General features: G+C 44.5%; 1 protein-coding gene across 1 annotated transcript in view; it reads left to right on the top strand.

Moving 5' to 3' along the window:
- Positions 1–19,587, top strand: part of MSN (moesin) — a 46,230-nt gene extending 26,643 nt beyond the window's left edge. Inside the window, exons 2-13 of the mRNA XM_074834921.1 lie at positions 70–153; positions 9,066–9,161; positions 9,683–9,957; positions 10,431–10,514; positions 10,861–11,007; positions 11,464–11,560; positions 12,527–12,690; positions 13,153–13,283; positions 13,956–14,116; positions 14,632–14,724; positions 15,147–15,380; positions 16,366–19,587. Coding sequence (XP_074691022.1) covers positions 70–153; positions 9,066–9,161; positions 9,683–9,957; positions 10,431–10,514; positions 10,861–11,007; positions 11,464–11,560; positions 12,527–12,690; positions 13,153–13,283; positions 13,956–14,116; positions 14,632–14,724; positions 15,147–15,380; positions 16,366–16,530 — 1,731 coding nt within the window. The 3' untranslated portion in view covers positions 16,531–19,587. The remainder of the gene's footprint in view (positions 1–69; positions 154–9,065; positions 9,162–9,682; positions 9,958–10,430; positions 10,515–10,860; positions 11,008–11,463; positions 11,561–12,526; positions 12,691–13,152; positions 13,284–13,955; positions 14,117–14,631; positions 14,725–15,146; positions 15,381–16,365) is intronic.
- Positions 19,588–19,604: the final 17 nt, after the last annotated feature.

Genomic DNA, 19,604 nt, shown 5'->3' with positions numbered 1-19,604 from the left:
AGATGTTGGTTTTCATTATTGGGTATCACTTAGAGCATGGGTCGTAATGATGGATTTTCTGTCTTGCAGATCAGTGTGCGTGTTACCACCATGGATGCTGAGCTGGAGTTTGCCATCCAGCCCAACACTACAGGGAAGCAACTCTTTGATCAAGTAAGTGATGGACCTGCAGAAGATCTGAAGTTGATACAGATGTTGTGATTCTATTAAGGCAACAGCAAACAATTTCTAAAGGACTTCAAAGATTAAGTGGCAGTATGTATAATAACTCCAGGAGAACTCAGCAGAGTAAGAAATTACACTTTTCAAAGCTACTGCATTTTTTTATCTCCAAGAATGTGTTAGGAGCTATTATTACCTCTAATGAACTGAATTGGTGCTATAGCTAATAATAATAATGATTGCCAAGCAGTAGATGTCTGCAGTCATAATTCATGAAGTCTTATGAGGGAGCTAGTAAGCTACCTTTGGTTGGCTTACTTGCAAGCATTGTGTAATTAATTTCAAAGAGTAGTTGGTCTCTAAAATGGGAGAGGTTTAGCTGGGTTTCAAATGTTGCTACAACCCTTAAGTGCAGGGGAAGTGATATTCTATACTCTCATCGTGCCCTGAGGGAAATCTTAAGAGAAGTTACGAACTGCACTGTATTGCACTGTCTTCCTCTGGGTGCTTCAGCCTTCTTCTGAGTTCACTGGCTTGGTGAATTTCCTCCTACTTTGGTCCAAACAGAAGCAGGGAGGCATGTACAGCCTGAAGTTGGAGCAGCTGAAGACAGACACTTTCAATTGCAGCAGCTGAAACTCTGACAGGCTCCACTGTGTTTCTGTGCTGTAATCCTGAAGGCCATCATTTGCTACTTGGAGGAAAATCTGAACAGTGAATTCATAGTTTAAAAGTAAAATAAATCCTGGATTAATGACAAGATGAAGCAACTGCCAGACCAGATATGGGTGTGGTTCAGTAGTGCTAAGTGTTCTGGGGCCAGCTCTGCATAGTACCTATCTTAATGAAGAGAGAAATTTAAGGGCTGACCCACCCATAGAAGTCAGCCATTTCATTTGGGGGTAGCAAACATAATTTAAATTTTTTTTTAGATGTTTAACCACAAAGTACTACTTCCTCTCATACTCAGCTGGATGATTCAACACTAGATATTATATTGCTCTTTGCAGCCCAGCCCTGAAATGGAGGGAATGGAGTGAGATCTGAAGCTTTACTGAACGAGCATCCTTTCATAATGTGAAAAGCAGGAAGGCTTTCAGGAAAGCTCTGAGTTGCAGTGTAGTTCTCAGCTGCCTGTGTGTTACTACATAGTAGGTCCTACTACACAGTAGGCCCTGTGTGGTCTCAGATATGACCGGTTTTGATTCATAGAAGTGAGAGCTGGATTCTGTCCAGAATGTGTGCAACATGGAACTCTACCACAGTTAGTTCCTGGGAGCATATGCCGATGAAGCTGAGGTGACATACCCCCAAATTCATCAAAAGGTGAACTGTTTTCATGGACAGGATGTTCTTCACATGGATACTTCCCATCATTATTTTTCAATATCTAGTTTCTGACATTATCCAATCAAAGCACCAGGTGCAAAGAATTTGTGCATGATTTTTTTAGTCATCTCTAGACCATCTGCAGCTTCTGCTGCAGACTGTCATTGTGGTGGCAGACTTGGGCTTCAACAAGTTGTCTCTGAGAAGCATCTGATCATGTTTCCAGTATGTGAACTCATCATGTCTTAGTAATTGATTTCACTCCTTTGTGTCATGTTCTCCAACAGCTGCATGTTCTCCTCCCTGCAGTGTTTCACACAGCACCTGTCTAAACAGTTTTGTTTTTTCCATAGTAAACACTTTTTGAAGGCAGAAAACAAATGCTGTTGCAGAACTAAGTTTCTAAGTTGTTAATGTAAATGAGACAGTGTTTACTTCAGCTAAATTGGATTGTAGGTGGAGTTGGAAGAGGAAATACAGTGGGGAAGAAAGTGTCTGAAGCTCATATGTTAACAGCTTAAAATCTTAAGCATTTGCTATTTCGAAAAGGCCTGGTGGACACCATGTCTTTACACTGTCCATATATCACACTTGCTGGAATAAGAATTAAACTTTTCTAGTGCACACAAGATTTCCTTGTGGAGGTAGTGATATTGATTCCAGACAGGGCTGATACTGCAATGAATGTCCTAGACCCTCACCAGTGGCAGATGTCCAGGCTTTGGCTGACTTTGACAGGCCAGAGACCTAGCACAGCAGTGCTGGGTGGTGTTAGTGTGGTGGTAGAAAGACTGACCCTCTGCCAGGGCTTGGGGATGTTGTGAGCAGTAAGGTGGGGAGTTGGCAGTAGATGTGGGGATGTCAAAAGTCTTCCACCTCTGGCTTTAATAAGGAGTTTTGGAGGCTACTGATATGTGAGCGGTTGAGGAGCCTAATCCCAGCTTCTGTTGCTGCCCTGCAATCTAATAATTTGCCCTTCACAGTTAAGGAATCTAATTGCAAAGAAGGTAGCTATTCAGCTCCTGCCACAATGGGAAATGTTTCATCTTGGTCCCTTAATGCAGGTACACAACAGACTGTTGTCTGTCCAGCTTTTTTTTTTTAATTGAAAAATCCGAGGCTCTCTTGTATTGTGAAAGAGACTTTATGGTCAGACAAGCAAAGTGAAGGAAAGCAAGTACTTCTTGTACATGGACATGCTCAAACAGATTATTGATCTTTGCATAAAGAACTAACTGAACACCAAACCAAAACATGAGAGTCTCTAGTGAGCTGATAGTGAATACTAAACTTGCTCCCTTTAGTATGGGGATGGGGCTTTGAATGTGTTGTCAGCTGGCATACATCCAGTATGTTTCAAATGGCTGAGCTGTTTGTCTGGATTAGTTCCTGTAAAGGGATGGTCCGGAGCTGTTCTCCCCACTGATACTGCTAACAGGACTATCAGGGGCTGCTGTCTGACTGATGATCAGTTCACTCCATCGCAGTTTCTATCCTGAGGTGGTCTTGGGTCCCATGATGGGGTGTGTAAGAACAAAGTTACGGCTGTTCATTTTCTAGATCCCTTAAACTATGTTGTGCTCTTGGAGTTGTTAATCTAGTATTTTCTGCATGATGCTGGTTCTGAAGAAAGCTGCTTTCATCGACGCTTTTTTGAGGGAGGGGAGAGTTTCCCTACAAAGCAAATTTATGGCTTTGCTGTTGCAGCACATTGACCTTCTGGTGTGAAACCTGACTTTTGACTGTTTTGCAGAAAAATTTCAAGATATCCTGCATGTTTTTTGCCCTAGAGTGCCCTTTCACTTTGAGCTGTTGGTTCTGAGTTAAGCAAAAAGGAAGCCGCTGAGCATTACCAAGGTTTCTTGGTAATTAATAATTTCTCAGCTACCTTGGTGCATGCTGCTGGCTTTGCTCAGTAACATTTAGGCAGTATTTGTTTCCACCTGTTGTGTATATCAGTAGATAAATATACTCATTATGCCACACATAATTCTGACCTACTCTGAATAGGATTCAGAAGACTTTTGGAAAGCTTGTATCTGGGTAGTAACTTCATGAGGAGGAACAGTTTGAGTCTAAAGTTCTATAGTAATAATAGGTGAATGGGTTTGAGGTAGAAATGTTCCTGTCTCCCTCTTTTTTTCCTGCTTGGTTAAATTCCAAAGTGAATTTTTGTAGTGATAGAATAATGCCTGCTTCACTGCTTTGTTGGAAATTGTATTGTGCCCCAAAGTAGCTGGCTGTAGAAATAGCATTGAGCTGATACACTGTGCAGTAACATCATGATCTTCTTACAACACCCCATCCCATGGCTTGTAGCTGTACAGCTTAAGTTTAAGTAGTTTAAGCTTGTGTGCATGGACAAAACCTGGATTAACTGAGACAGGAGGATTGTACTGTCTGTCTTGTGCAGCTTTGCTTATGTACTGCTTAGCATCAGCTGCTGAACTCCAGTGCTTACTGACTCAGAAGCAAAACCAGTAACTCTGCTCCCTTTCCTCAGCTGCTAGTGATGGATTGAAAGAGCAGCTGAGGCTGGGCTGTGCCTGTCAGGTGCTGCTTATCCCACAGGCCTGGTCACTTCGGAGGTACCTTGAAATTCTGCTTTCCTGGGGATGCAGGGCACAGGCGCTGCAACAGTGATAGCTGCTTGTCTTCCTCCTTTGACCTGCTCCTGTATCAGGCTGAAGTGCCATTGGACTGGAGACTAGTGTGTAAAACAAAGTGTTGCTTTGCATATCTCCTACATGTCAAAGATGAACCGTTTCTCTGGTAAAACTGCTTAGCTGCTTATTGAGGTGGATAGCTTTGAAGTTGTGTCCCTCCAATCTTTTTTTCTGCTCAAACTTCCTTTTTTTGGGTAAATTGAATCTAACTTGAATTAGTGAGATTTTGGGCTGTTGGGGAGGCAAGGGGGCCTAGCCTATACCTTGGGCAGGGAGAGAGGAAACTACCCCTCCTAAGTGCTCCCCAGCTGGCTGGCAAGCTGTCGCGGAAGTGCCGCAGTGTGGTGGACGCTGCATCTTCCAGGCTTCTCAGGCAGCCTGCGTACAGCTAGTCACAAAATCCTCGGCAGCTCCGACTCCTGCAATAGGAAAACATGCTCCCTTCCTCCGTGTCCCCCATGTGCTGTATGAGGCAGCTTCTCAAATGCTGTTTATGATTGCTTCTGACCTTGGATCCTGCTGGCACCTTGTTCTTTCATTCCCCTCCAGAGCCCCTTGTTCCTCCTGGTCTCTGGTGGAGGAGGTGCAGCTCCCTGCTGGGCTAGGTCTGGTGGTGCATGGTGCAGTTGATGGGTGGGGATCTCCACCCATTTGATGATAGCCTTACATCAGGATCTCTTGAACAATGCGTTGTGGTTACTAAACTGTTCAGTCAGTACTTCCTTCCCCAACCAAAAATGAACTTTATTTCTCCAACTTCAGGACAGATTTGCTTCTCAGTGATGTGCTTAGTGCTTTCTGAGCCTATAGCTGACCATGTAAACTTCGGTCCTCCCAGTGTCAGCTTTTGGACATTGCAAAAGGAATGAGGAAGGCTTTCCTCAGTTTCCTGAGCTTTTTGGGGTCAAAACTAAGCTTGTAAACATCTCTCTACTCACTCTAAACCTAGTCACTGATGCTGTATTTTATGTTCAGCATGGACCCTAATATGTAGTGGAGTGTAGGAATATCTTTTTTTTTTTCTTTTTTATTAAGTATTGTACAGGTTTCATTAAGAGCCAGAGCTCCTAAGATTCTGAGTTCATGTACCTTGCCCTGGCTTGCTTTTCTGCTGCCGCGATGTTAATGGTTTTGTAGAGTACCAGTTTGAGTCTCTTCTTTCATGGTTGCTAAAGCTTACAACACAGGCTGCCCAAATCCCTCTTGACTTTTGAGTAACTCCAGCTGAGTTGAGCTGTACTTGGAATAAAAGTGGCTCGTCTCTCATGGACTGTAAACTAAACTCTGAGGAGGGAGACTGTAGAGAAGACTTCAGCCTTGGTAAGGTCCTACCTACTAGTGTTTAAATACATAGGAAACTGGTCTGGAGCACTTGATCCAGTAGATGAAAGCACTGAACTGAAAACTTACTATGGCAGTTTCAGTGGTGGAAAGCAGTGAGTCTCAGGACAGTGGCTGGTTCCTCCAGCAAACCCCAGAACTCTTGTTTGTGTGATGAGGGCTTGTGGTTGGGTGGTATGGAAATGTGTCTCGGATTTCACAGGAACATGTGGAAAATTACTGGCTTTTTATAAAAGCAGTAGTCCAAACAAAAATGGGCTGCTTGTTGCTAAGGAGGTCAATGGCAAACTGTAATAAGCTTGAAAACTCAAAGATCTGTCATTTAGCACTTTGGCATTTTAGCACTTTGGAAGGGAAAGTTAGAAATATATCCATCAGCCAAATGGAAAGGGAACAGTTGAGTATTTATGGCTGTAGAGGGAGCCCATCTTGGGTGTTAAGTTAGGGTACCTGGAAGACCATGTTCTAAGTCATTTTTGGCTATGGCATATGAAACTGCAGGTGTGGCACCAGTTCAGAGCTCCTCCAGCACGAAGGTTTGCTAGCAGTTTTCTCTCAGAAGTACTTGACGTGCTTGTCATAGAAAGGGAGAGAGGCCCACTTCATCTTTAACTAGGACAGCAGGTGAGATTCAAGACAGATTTGTGCTGCGGTATAGCCTCGGATGCTTTGACCTTTGTCACAGGACTTTGGTCTGAGTGGAATGTCTTCTCTGCTTTCAGGCTTTGGTCTTGCCCATAGGTAGATAGTGCTTTCATGCAGGATCTGCACTTGTTTGCCAGTGGGGTGATGTATTTCCCCGGGCTGAGAATGAAGGCAATCTTCAATAATCATCTTGATGCTAAAATCTACGTTTAAGAGGCTGCTTATGGCTCTCCTGCAGTGGGGCAGCACTCAGTGACAAGAATGTAGTTTGGAGAGGGATGTGTGAGTGCTTGAGGGGAAGGATGGGAGTTGTCATGCAGGCCTGGAAAGTGTGGAGTAAGGAGAAGTGAGAGAAAAGGTTACCTGGAAAACCTCGTGTTTCTTCTCTGAACATAAGTAAAAAAATGTACTACTGTGTGCTTGGACTGTCTTCAGAAAGTGAAGTGAGAGTCACCAGAAATGCACCTTTTCCCCCGAGGCAGTAGTGCTTTACAAAGTGGGATTTTAAGCAACTGTACTTGAAGAGCTTTGTCGTGGCTGGTCACAGCACTGTGGGACAGCTGGATTCTAAGGCTGCCAGTTGTAGACGAAGCCTTGTACTTCAGGCTAAACAAAACCCAGGGACTGGCTTAATGTTCTCCCTGGCATGAAGAAAAGATGTCACTCTCCAGCTGAGAGTGTAAACTTTAGGTATTTAAATATAGTGGTCTGTGTTAAACAGTAGTCTGTATTCCCTTGTCCTGCCTGCCAGCCCTCTTCCATCCTCGGCCGCTGCCAGTAACCGCTCGCTTTTTGGAACATCTTGCAGTTCATCAGGGCTCTGAGTGCTGTACACCCCCAAACACAACTGAGCCTGCCAACTGCCAGCCAGACTCCTTGCAGCTTCTACAGCTTTCTACAAGCTGTTTCTTCTTCGTGCTTTTTCCCTTGCTAGAGGAACTAAATAGCTTGCTAAAGCTGAGGTGGGAGGGAGGAGGACTATCTGCCCCCCAGTTCAGTAGCAGCTTGGAGCTGTGATGTGTGCTGTGCTGTCTCCCCTCTCTTCTGTCCAGTCCCGTTGTCACTGCTATTGCTGTGCAGGCTTCTGCTGTGGAATAAAAGCCCTTTTGTGCAGGGCCTCAGTGTGAGGCCTTTCAGTTCCTCACTGGCAGTCCAGCTTGTTGCATTGCCAGGCCTAAGCTGCTGACAAATGGAAGGGAGGCAGGCAGACACATGCAGCAGAGTGGGAGCTTCCATCCCATTCAGATGCTAATGCTGCTGAGAACTGAGCTTTCCTTAGGCTCAGCCTTTCTCCCTCCCCTCATACCACGGGCTTTCAGTGCTTGCAGCAAACTCTGATTAGCGGTGTGCATCCTACTGTGTGACAAGCACAAGGGGAGGTTTCTGCCCCACATTCCCCCGTGTTTACAGGGGCTTTAGGCAATCTCTCAAGCTCATATTCACGCAAGAACAGGCTGAATAATTTCATGGACTCCAGTGGGATGAAGTATATAGACTACGTGACCTTGTGTAGGTTCTGCCTCTGTGTGTGCTGCTAATAGCATGCCTCTGCTGAACGCTCCCTTTGGTTTTTGGGCCTGAAAGGAACTAGGGCCCTAATGCTGCTTTTGTAAGGCCAGAAATGTCTGACCCAAGCCCTAAAGAATCTAACTAGTAATGTGTTTGCAGGGAACCTACATCCTTGGTGTTGTATCTTGCCAAAGCTAGAGACCACATCAGAAGGGGACAGTGCATCCTTAGGATTCATCAAGGAAGTAATTTAAAAGGAATCAGGCATTTAGGGAGAAATCATGAAACATGAGACAAGGCAATACAGAATTACCTCAGCTTACTTGGCAGGGGAGACACCATGATCCGGGCAGCTGGTTTTCCCAGGGCAAGGCTCATCCCTGCTGTCTGGCTGTCAGCCTGGCTGAGGGAGGGGAGCTGTGAGCCAGCCTGAGGGGCCGGTGGTGTGTGAAGGCAGCTGCTGTGTCCTCCTTCCGGTACAGTGTTGACATAAAGACAAGTGTCCTCTTCCTTGTCTAGTAGTGGAGAAGGTAGGTGCCTCGTTTGCTGATAGAACAGCTCCTGGGCATTCAGGAACGACGTGGGGGAACTTCAGTTTCCAGGCTTGCTGTGCCCTGTCACGTGTCTCAGACTTGCCAGGGCACAAAGCTGTGGCCTCGTGCTAGTGAACAGGCTTTACCAAGAAACTTCCCCCTCCTTTTTACCGGCAGTAGCGTGATACTGCAGTAGTTTTGCCTCTCCATGAGGCTCTTGTCTCTTGTTACAGTATGTTTGTAAAGCCTTCTTAACTCTTATTTACATAGCACCCGTGGCATGCTGGGGAAATGACTAATGGGAGAGCTTACATAGCAGTGTAGTTAACTTCTGCGGTGTCTCTTTGTCCTGGCACAAGGGATAGCATATCGATTTACCCACTGCAGTACCTCTTAATGCTGCCACTCAGAGATGTGTGAAAGGCCTGTCCACAGCTATGGGTGGAATAGAATACAATCTTAAAATAGCACAGCCCAGCAGGACACGACCTAGCAGGGTGATTCGTAGCTTGCCCAGGAGTAAGTACATTTGCATGATAAGTGAGGGGTGCTTATGGAGCTGTGTTGTTGATTTCTGGCAGCTATTCCATCTGTCAGACCTGTTGCATTGTATTTTGTCTCTACATGTTGGCTTATAAGTAGCTAAAGAAAAGTGTCCTAGCTGTTGCTTATAAATAGCAACAAGCCTTAAAGATGAGGGAGAAGGAAGAATACCTCTCTCACTTAAGACCCTTGGACACCCTATCACCGTAGCAGGGGAGGCAGAAGGCTAGGGCACTGGCTGTCTTTGTGTTAGTCTGAACTTACCACTCACACATTCTCCACCACCAGTGAGATCACCCCATCTGGCTGGGGCTCTTGCTAATTGTCTTTTTTTCAGGTCGTCAAGACAATTGGTCTAAGAGAGGTCTGGTTTTTTGGACTTCAGTATCAAGACACCAAGGGCTTCTCAACATGGCTGAAATTGAACAAAAAGGTATGTTTGCTCCAAGCTTTCACTTGTCCTGGGTTCCCTTCTCTTGGTGGGTAGGGGCAAATTCAGTCTCTGTACTTCTGTTGGGGATCTGTCCTTGCCTCTACACACACCCGAAGTACCACAAGATTACCAAGTTGGTGTTGCTTTCCTTCAGTCCACACACACCCTCCCTAAGGTACAAGGAGTCCTGGTGTCTGACCTGGGCCTCCTGCATCTAGTACTGTTTGTTTGTTACCCTTCCTGGTAACACACTAGTGTGGTGCTCATGTGAGCATCTCAGTTGGAGAGAAACCTGGAAAGTAACTTACCTGCCACTGATTGTAACTAGCGGCTTAAGTCCTGTGGGGAGAGGTGGTGAGGTATTTAGCAGCAAGGAATTGAAAATCCTTGCTTTTCTGCACACTCCTCCTGCATTGGAAAGGAGAATTTTTTGTTTTCTAATGTGTGCTCATCTTCCTGTTTGTAAACCTGCTCCCCTTCACTTGGTCTGTAGGCTGTGAGATCTGATGCCTCTGTTCCAGGTAACTGCACAGGATGTACGCAAGGAAAGCCCCCTGCTTTTCAAATTCCGTGCCAAGTTCTACCCAGAGGATGTGGCTGAAGAGCTGATCCAGGACATCACGCAGCGCCTCTTCTTCCTCCAAGTGAAGGAGGCAATTCTGAATGATGACATTTATTGCCCTCCAGAAACAGCTGTCCTTCTGGCTTCTTATGCTGTCCAGTCAAAATATGGAGACTTCAATAAAGAGGTGCACAAGTCTGGCTACCTCGCTAGTGACAAACTGCTCCCACAGAGGTGAGTGAACCTGGCTAGTCTTAGACCTTCTTTGCCTCAAAGGGCTTGGGATTTTTTTTGAGGGGTGGGGGGGTATGTGTGTGTGTCTTGATTGGAATCTTCAGAATAAAATACAGCTCTTGGTGCCTCTCCGAGGATTGGGGTTAGTATTCATTTAATTAAGAGCTTTGATCTTAAACATCCTATTGCTACTGAAGAAACTCTGATCAGAATTAGTGAGAGAAGCTCTGAACAAAAAAAAATGTAATGGTACAAGAAGCACAACTGAATACAACTCGTTATTTGTCAGAAGTCTGAATGCTGACCAATGCGTCTGTAGTTAGCCTTATAATAAAACTGTATTTCCTGGAATATTTTTTGGGGGGTAACTGTGATGCCAGTGGAGTATTTAATGAAGCGTTATTCAAGAGTTACATGACTGTGTGCGCATAAATGCGGTGGCTGGTCTCAAACATCCCATGTTCTCTTTCCAGAGTTCTGGAGCAGCACAAGCTCAACAAGGACCAGTGGGAGGAGAGGATCCAGGTGTGGCATGAGGAACATCGAGGAATGATTAGGTAACTGATGCAGTGTGAAACTGCTGTATTTAAAGTAGTGCGATATATGCTAGTTCTGTAATGCATACAGAATTCTGTAGCTTGCTTCAGAATAAGTTAACATTTTTCAGCTTATTCTGCTCAGAGTAACTAGGCTCATGTGCCTCTGTTGTTTCTAGTTGTCATCAGCTGTCTGTTCTTAGTAAAACAAAACTGAGTTTGCAGAGTTTGTTGTTGTCTACTAGGGTGATGCTTGGAATCTTTGCCAGTTTGTTACTCCTTTGCCCATGTAGGAAGAGAGCACCTTCTTGCTCTAATGGCTTATAGACTCAAAAAGGAATATCTGCTTTCTTTTTGCACTCTGCAGAGAAGATGCTGTCTTGGAGTACCTGAAAATTGCACAAGATCTGGAAATGTATGGTGTGAACTACTTCAGCATTAAGAACAAGAAGGGCTCTGAACTCTGGCTGGGTGTAGATGCTCTTGGACTCAATATTTATGAGCAGAATGACAGGTAATAAACCCCCTCTCCTCATCATTGCCTTCAGCTTCTTTCTAGTATGAAAGCATTCAAAACTAATCTTTTCTGGAGTTCAACTTTTTAACTAAATGCTACAGTCTCTATATCATTCTTGGCTGTGTTTTTGACACTGCTAGAATGATCCATAAAATGTACTGCTTTGGACCCAACAATACAAGAAATTGGCAGATCTTATCAAGCTATTTTTACTGTATCCCTACTCTTCCTGCCACAGATACATTCCTATTTTCCATTTTAAAAAAGTGGGATTGAAAAACTGCTTCTTATGTTTGTAGTTCATTGCATGACTAACTTTGTTTGCTGGTTCCAGTCACCATAAGAGTACTGAAATATGAGGGCAGATTTGGTAGAATTTACAGCTTTATATTGTTAGTCAAGAATTTGGAATGACTTGGGGCTCTTATTTCCTTTTGCTTTCCATTTCTGCAGGTTAACACCGAAAATTGGATTCCCTTGGAGTGAGATCAGAAATATCTCATTCAATGACAAGAAATTTGTTATCAAGCCTATTGACAAGAAAGCACCAGTAAGAAGCAACATTCAGATTATACTTTTGACTTCTTATCTCAATTCTCTTTAATTGCACACAGTCTTTTCATCAATAATGTGAATGCTGACTTAAGCAGTAGAAATTTGTTCAGTATAACCTTGAGCTGTTCAAAGGCAGTGGCAGGGAGAAGCTCCTTGCTTAGGGTTTCTGATTCTCCTAAGGCTGTTCAGATTCTCTGATAATACAATTAGGGATCTGAGGCACCTGTGTTAACTGAATGCTGCCTTTGCAGCCTGTTGGCTTTAGTGGTGTGTGGGATGGTCTTTTGCAGTTTTTCACCTTACTTGAAGCTGAAGCTTCAGCTCATTTTGTAGGGTATGCTGGGAGGCTTTTTTTCTTGCAAACTTATAATGAATGTAATTGGTTTCATCTTGTAAGGTTTATTAACTTTCTGTGTCAGCTGACACCTTCTGTTCTTCATGTAATTCTTGTTGTGTTGTTCCTTGGAAGCATTTCACTGCTGTTGCTCCTTTTTAACAGAACAAAGTTATTTACCCATTGAACATACTGTTTATCACCCTTTCTGGCATACGACAAAATGTGACACTTGCTGTGGCTGGCCAGACTATTGCATTAAATAACTGAGTGGGAAGACAGGGGGGAGAAGTCACAGTCTCGGTGTGCCTAGTAAACCAGCCCCTGATGGTGTTCCTGATGAAACAGCAAAGCGTAGTGGCTGTGCACTCTGTGCTCAGGATGCTCTGCAGTGAAACCCAGCACGCTGTAACGATGAGTTGGGGCACTTCTGTCCTGTGCCTATTTGTCAGGTTGAAGTTCATTCCTGAAAGGCAGGTGTCTGACTACCACCACCAATGAATTAGACACCGATAAGAAAAGCTAGCTAGCAGTTCTAGAAAGTTCAGGGTCTTGAGCGTGTTGCATATGGAGGGAGCTGCTTATGCTGAAAGAATGAGTCTAATTCTGGCTTCTTTTTGTCCCAAGGACTTTGTATTCTATGCCCCTCGGTTACGGATTAACAAACGGATCTTGGCACTTTGCATGGGGAACCATGAGCTCTACATGCGCAGACGTAAACCAGACACCATTGAGGTGCAGCAGATGAAAGCACAGGCTCGGGAAGAGAAGCATCAGAAACAGATGGAGAGGTTGGTAGGGTTCTGAGGAACCTGGACTTTGTCAGTCACTGCGCAGTAGCATCAGGTGCTGGATAAATTGCTGGCAGCACCGTAATCTGCTTGAGCAAAAAACACAGCAGATTGTTTTTCTGCTTCAGTAGATCTAATGGGATGATGGAAATGGCACTCATCACAAATGTGACCCACCATTACTTTTTTAGAGTTAAAAATTTGTCTGTCTCTTTGATGGGACTAGTATGGATCTTGATAAAAGGAGATTTCCCTTAAACATTCCTGTTATGAACTCACCATTGAGATGAATGCCAGCAGAGCTTTTTCCTTCTGCACTTCTAAAAAGGGGCATGTCTGGGCTAAAACTCATCAGCTGAGTGCTGTAGTGCACATCTCTTGTGTGCTCATGGCTTCACCAAGAAGCGCTCCAATCAGAGTAGTTGTTAATTTGAAATTGCATTATGACTTCCCCCTCATCAGAGCCCTGCTGGAGAATGAGAAGAAGAAGAGGGAGCTGGCAGAAAAGGAGAAGGAGAAGATTGAACGTGAGAAGGAGGAGCTAATGGAGAGACTCAAGCAAATTGAGGAGCAAACCAAGAAAGCTCAGCAAGGTAATATGAAGTGTACGAGTATTTCCTTAAATGCTTAGTCTGAGTGAGAAGGGCTCAAGCAGTAAAGCTGTGAGCACCTCTGAGCCGTTTGGCTCTCCTGTATTCTGTGCTAACTGGTGTTAGGGCCCTGGTTTAGCCTTCTGAAACTGGATGTTGAGCCCCCCTATGTCAGTAGCTGCCTATGGGACTCACATAAAGAGATGGGTGGCAGCCAAGATGCCTCTCTGCAGCGGGAGGACCTTGCAGTTGCTCATGTGCTGGCTGGAAGCTTTATCCCAGCACGTCTGTAGAGGAAGGAGTTGAAGTGTAGCAGGGGTCATGTAGCCAGTACTCTGGTGTGATTACTCATTGGTTGGCCAGTCTTACAGTGTGCTGTTGCCCAAGCAAAATGCTGTAAGGATGCCTCTGCCTTTAAGGATGTCACTTTGGGATAAGTGCTTCCCCACAAATCAATCAGGCAAGTAGTCTGTTGGCTTGGAACAGCCTGGCTCTTTGTCTTCCAGCTCCAGTTACAATGTGAAAGAGAGGAAAGGGGACAGTGGCTTGCATCTCTCCTTTACCTGTCCCTCTGAAGGAAAACCCTCATCCAGGATATAGGTGTAACGGCACCTTCCTCCTCTACTGCTGTTCTTTACTTGATCTCTCTTCAAATGCACTCCCCTATTCTTTCAGAACTGGAAGAACAGACCCGCAGAGCTATGGAGCTGGAACAGGAGAGAAAACGAGCTCAGGAGGAGGCAGAGAAACTGGCTAAAGAACGTAGAGAAGCAGAAGAGGCAAAGGAAGCCCTATTGAAAGCATCCCACGATCAACAAAAGACCCAGGAACAGCTGGTAAGTGGGTGGCTGAAAACTGGGTAGGAAAATAGTGACAGGGTAGGCATGTAAGCTCTTGAAGCAAACAAGGTTATGAATATAGTGAGGAAGTATAGTTTGGTTCTTTAATTTTTAGCCTTTTATACCTGAATACAAGTGTATTTGTACAGTAGATCTGGATTGTCGTGCTTTCTGCTCTTTCTTTTTGGTATGTGATACTGAGAATAGTGTAGAGCTCACTAATTGCTTTCCCTGGTTTGGATTCAGGAATTGAGTTCTGTAGCTTTGTTTGGAGGAGAAGGAAAAAAAAAAAACCCACAAAAAAACCCAAACCAACACCACACAAAGCTCCAAACTCTTTTGGCTTCCTTTTCCCTTGCATCATGGAGATATCAGTGGGACTGAAGTTTACAGGAAAGCCTTCTCCTTACCAAAAAGATGTTAAAGATACCGTGTTTGTTCAGGACTTGGACTAAATGCTTCATTTAGCAAGTACTTTGGTTTTGTCCCCACTAAAAGCCTTTCTTTTGCAGGCTGTTGAGATGGCAGAACTCACAGCTAGGATCACGCAGCTGGAGCTGGCCAGGCAGAAGAAAGAGAGCGAGGCCCAGGAGTGGCAACAGAAGGTAAAGCAGAATCTGAGCAAACAGCAGTACTTTCTGTGAAGTTGTTCTTCATTCTGTGTTGTGATCTAAACTACTGCACTAGATACCTCACTAGACTTGAGTGTCTGCGAGCTTGAGGCTGTTGTAAATACCCAGCTTAGTTTTCTTGCTGGAATGAGTGCCGTATTCTAACTCCATGTAGAAATATTTTTGACTTACTAGGCCTATAGCCCATTTTCTGCGAATTACAACCATTCTTCAAATCTCTGAAGTGTTATCCAGCAGAAAGTTTTGCAAATGATTGTGGCAGAGTAGCTTTGGAATGTACCACTTCAGCATGCAATAGGTGCAATGTTTCCTGTAATAAGCATTGAATAGTGCTTCTGCCAGAAGTCTCACACACTCAGGTTTACACTGACTTACTGTGGCATGCCCTACTGCAGGCACAGATGGTGCAGGAGGATCTGGAAAAGACCAAAGAGGAGCTGAAGACAGCCATGAGCACCCCTCACGTCACTGAGCCCATGCACTCTGAGAATGAGCACGATGACGAGCAGGACGAGAATGCAGCAGAAGCCAGTGCTGACCTACGATCAGAGGCCACCATCAAGGACCGCAGTGAGGAGCAGCGCACCACTGAGGCAGAGAAGAATGAACGGGTCCAGAAACACTTGAAGGTAAGAGCTTGGCAGCAGAGAAGGTGCTGCTTCTATTCTTCTCACCATTAATTGCAGCTGGGAGGTATTACTGGTATTTAAAAGAAAAAGGCGGGGGGAAGAGGGGGGCATCATGATCTTGCCAGATAGCTGCTTAACCACTGAGCAGAGGGGCAGATCTTGTCTCCTGGCACTTCCATTTTGCTGGAAGTAGTGAAGTATTTTCTAGCAGTGCCAAAAAGCAGCATCTGTCAGACGTAGTGTGCTTTTGTGAGTCTGGCTGTCTGACAGCTGTCCATAGCCCTGGCTGCAGTGAATCGGAGAGCTTGGTCAGCTCCTATCGAGCAGCTGTCTTGTCTGACTGCGTTGCGTGGCAAAACCCCGAGAGCAGCACACCAGGGCTCGGCGTGGAGGGAGCAGTGCTGCACCACCACCTCACAAGGAATGACAGTGTCCTGGTGTTGACTCTTTCCAAGCATTTTGTTATGCTGCCTGCTAGCTGACTGACTCGCATCGTCCTGTGGTGGTTGTGCACAGGCAGAGTGACAGAGGTGCACTTTATCTTCTGCAGCAAGTTTCTTTTGTGGTAGAAGGCTAGTAATTGCTCAAATTCTGCAAGATGCTCCTGTTTTCTTTAGGGATCCCTCCACTTGATTCTTCATAAGTACATTGGAGATGGTCTCTCTTAGTGTGCTAGACAAAGGTAAATAGGGTGACAGACTGCCTGATGTTTTCTACCTTCAAATGTTAGGGGAAAACATTAACAACTTCTACAGAATCACAGAATTGTTTAGGTTGGAAGGGACCTCTTAAGATCATCTAGTCCCACTTCCTTGCTCAAGTAGGGTCAGCTAGAGCAGGTTGCCCAGAACTGTAAACATTTGGGCTTATCTGTTTCCTGTCTCAGTGATACTGAATCTTTGGGAGGATCAGCAAGGAACCTCCTTGTCCAGCTTTGAGTCTGGCATGTGCTAACCCACTGCTGTCTGTTTCCCCTTCTCTGAAGGCTCTTTCCTCAGAGCTGGCAAATGCTCGGGATGAAACCAAGAAGACAACCAATGATATGATCCACGCTGAGAACATGCGTCTAGGCCGAGACAAGTACAAGACCCTCCGTCAGATTCGGCAGGGCAACACCAAGCAGCGCATTGACGAGTTTGAGTCCATGTAAACTCTCCCCTGCACCTGCTGCCCTGCACTCTCTTCTCCCCTCTTTCCCATCCTCTCCCGTCATTCACTCGTAATCATGCTATGCTGGAACCACTACAGAAGAGTGACCATGGTCTTATTTATCAAGTTTTGGGCAAATGCTGGAGTTAAGCGACAGAAGAAGGAATAGTAGTCATCTTCCTAGGATGGCTTGGGAAAACAAACATTTACTGGGGCAAATCTGAGATTGTTTGGCTTTGGGTAAAGTCTCACTGCATTTAGTTTTGTGTTGCTTACTGAAGTGGCTGTGTTGCTGTCCTCTCCCATTGGGTGGGGAGGACAGCAGATACTTTTATTGAATTACATAAAGCGCTAACAGTTTGACACTGTGCCTTCCTACTAACTTGTGCAAGCTTCAGTATTAAGCTTAGTAGCCAGGGTCTGAATTTCTGACTTAAATACAGGGTCTGAACCATGTAGTTGAGAAGGGGAGGCCGGAGCTTAGGAAGAGGTGTTGGAAGTAGAATGTGAACTTCCTAAAAGACCAAAGCTTTTGTCCTTCAAACATAAACAGACCAAACAGATTCTGTGGCGTTCCTGCTGGTGTTACCTTTTGTTGTTTAATGATGGAACTTTGAATTTCCTAATCATGAGGAGGCCTTTGAAATATGTCCACTGATGCAGTGTAGTTTGGAGCCTTGACTTCCCTGCTTTCCAGAAGTGTTGTCTCTGGTAAATGGCTTTGTTCACTGTCATTTGTTTGACTTGAGTGGTAACCAGTGAGGCAGAGATAGCTAAAGAATGCTGCCTTCCTTTTTGGGTTTGCCAATGGAGACCTAAAGGGGTGAGCAGAAATGTAAAAGACTAAAAATTCTTGTAGCTGTGTATTCCCTTGCTGAACCAATACATTTCTAGTCATGTGAATAGGATTTCAGAGTTTTTTCCATAAGAGGCCTTTTTAGCACATAGTCATTGGTGCCTTATGACTGTGTATAGATCTACTGTAACTGTCTTTAGTTTAAACTAGATGCAATCATAAAAAGTGATCAGCAGCTGGGGACCAAAAACTATTCTTGTATCTGGGACATGTACAAGACTGCATCTGTCTTCCTGGCTTCAAGCAGCATTTGAGGGGAGAGGATCCTGAGATATTTGTCCAATTGCTGCCTTAATCCTCACTGATGTTCTGCCAGATCCCTGGCTGAAGTGCTTTTCCTTCCCCAGAAGGATGCTTTGCCCCTCTGTGTCTTTGAGAACAGAAGGCTCTGTCTCAGCAGTGGGACACGAGTGGTTGGGAGGCTGGTCCCGAGAGCTGTTGTACCAGCTGTTGTAATACCCATCACCTCCTGTCTTCCAAGCTATCCATGCTGTAGCTGCCCAGAATCCTTCCTGCCATTTCTGGGGAGGAATCAGCTATGTATGCTCAGGGTTGACTTGGATTTTGCCTTGATCCTTTGTAGAAGGACATGTTAACCTTCAGAAGAGGCCTCTTAAAAATGTATTCCACCTGCAATGGAGTCCTCCTTTGCTTTGCCCTCCTTGGATTGGCCTGTCCCTGTAGGAAGGCATCAGGCTAGCCTGGGATTTATTTTCTTGCCTAGCATGATGCTAAATCTTGTGACTTTCTCAGCTTTGTGGATTCCCCCTTCGTATGGTATCACTGCTAGTGGTGATAGAAGGAGAACATCTAAATGCTAGAGCATTTTCAGCTCCCTGATCTACAGGAGAGGTAAAGGGGGACTGTGCCAAAAAGAAATGTTCATGATAGTGTTAATAAACTGCAGTATTTCCCCAAGAATTTCTTGGGCTTCTAGAAACAACCTTACCAGTGCTGTATTATATTTTTTTTGGAAGCAATAGAAGTCTGTGTGGAGATCCACACAAATACCAACCGACCAACCTCCGTTAGGAGCACGAGCTTAGCATGCTGCTTCTAAACATCCAGGTGGATCACGTGGGAGGCCCCTTCTCTCCCCTGGATACAGCATGCTTTTGGGAGACGCATGACATGGAAAGCTTTTGGTTGGCCAAAAACACATGCCTCAGTACTTTGAAAGTCACAAATGAAAGATTGCAGTTAAATTTGTCAGAATTGATTGGCGTATTTCTATACTGAAGGGTTATTGGCACTGGCTCTATGTGAGTCTCATTACTGAGGGAACAGACAACCTTTGCACTTCTGTTTTGGTGCTTTAAAGCTGGTTCTCAGCACTTCTGCTCTGTCTGTGGCAACTATTGATGCATTTGGGGGGAGAAAAGCCTTTATTACATTTTAAGTTTCCTAACAAGCTGATGTATGGTGCCTGGAATACGTGTTCAAATAATAAACCAGTAAACCTTTTCTGCTTTGATGGGTCACACAACACTGCTGAGCTCATGTATTATGATGCTGGCATGACTTCTGTTTATAGGGTTTTTTAATCGTTCTAATTCCAGATGGTCCAATATAGGAATAGAACAGCTTGTGCCAGTGAGTCCACCTAACTCTTTGTAGTTGTTTCAGCCCTGCCTTCTTCTTAACCAGTATTATATTCAAGTGGTATCTAATGATATTTGATTTCAATACTTCTAGCTATGCACAATTAGAAAATATTAGTCATGGGATAGAGGATGTTTTTATTGTCCTCCTTCCCTTGGAAATGTATACTGTATTGTAAAGAAATGATATTTTGCAAGAGAACTAATGTTAAGAAGCTTTCAGTATTACAATGAGATTTGTAGACACATTTTTTATTTGTTAGAATACAGTGAGTTGTTCTTCCTCTCCATGTTCCAGTTTAATTGGATAACTACTCCTCTTGGGGGTCAGGGAAGTACTTTGTCAAATGTTTGCCTGACTTATTTTTTCTTGTTTTATTTTTTGTTGCTGTAAATTATGTTGGAAGTTTTTGACCAGTCTTTTTACTGGTTTATAATAAAACATCAGTTCCTTAAAGTTGTGGAGTAATTCATGGGTCCATGTACTTATCTGCAGAGAGAACCTTGATATTCAGGCATTTTTTTTTTTTCCTGTTTCGAGGAGTTGTTAAAATCCATACCCTGTTCTTCCTAAAGTGCCAATAAAGTTCAGAGAAATTCAGCAGATGGTGTCTGGCT

The sequence above is a fragment of the Strix aluco genome, chromosome 10 (assembly GCF_031877795.1).
Source record: "Strix aluco isolate bStrAlu1 chromosome 10, bStrAlu1.hap1, whole genome shotgun sequence".
Taxonomy (NCBI): domain Eukaryota; kingdom Metazoa; phylum Chordata; class Aves; order Strigiformes; family Strigidae; genus Strix; species Strix aluco.
Note: the sequence above shows the minus strand (reverse complement) of the source record. Positions and strands in the feature narration are given on the sequence as shown.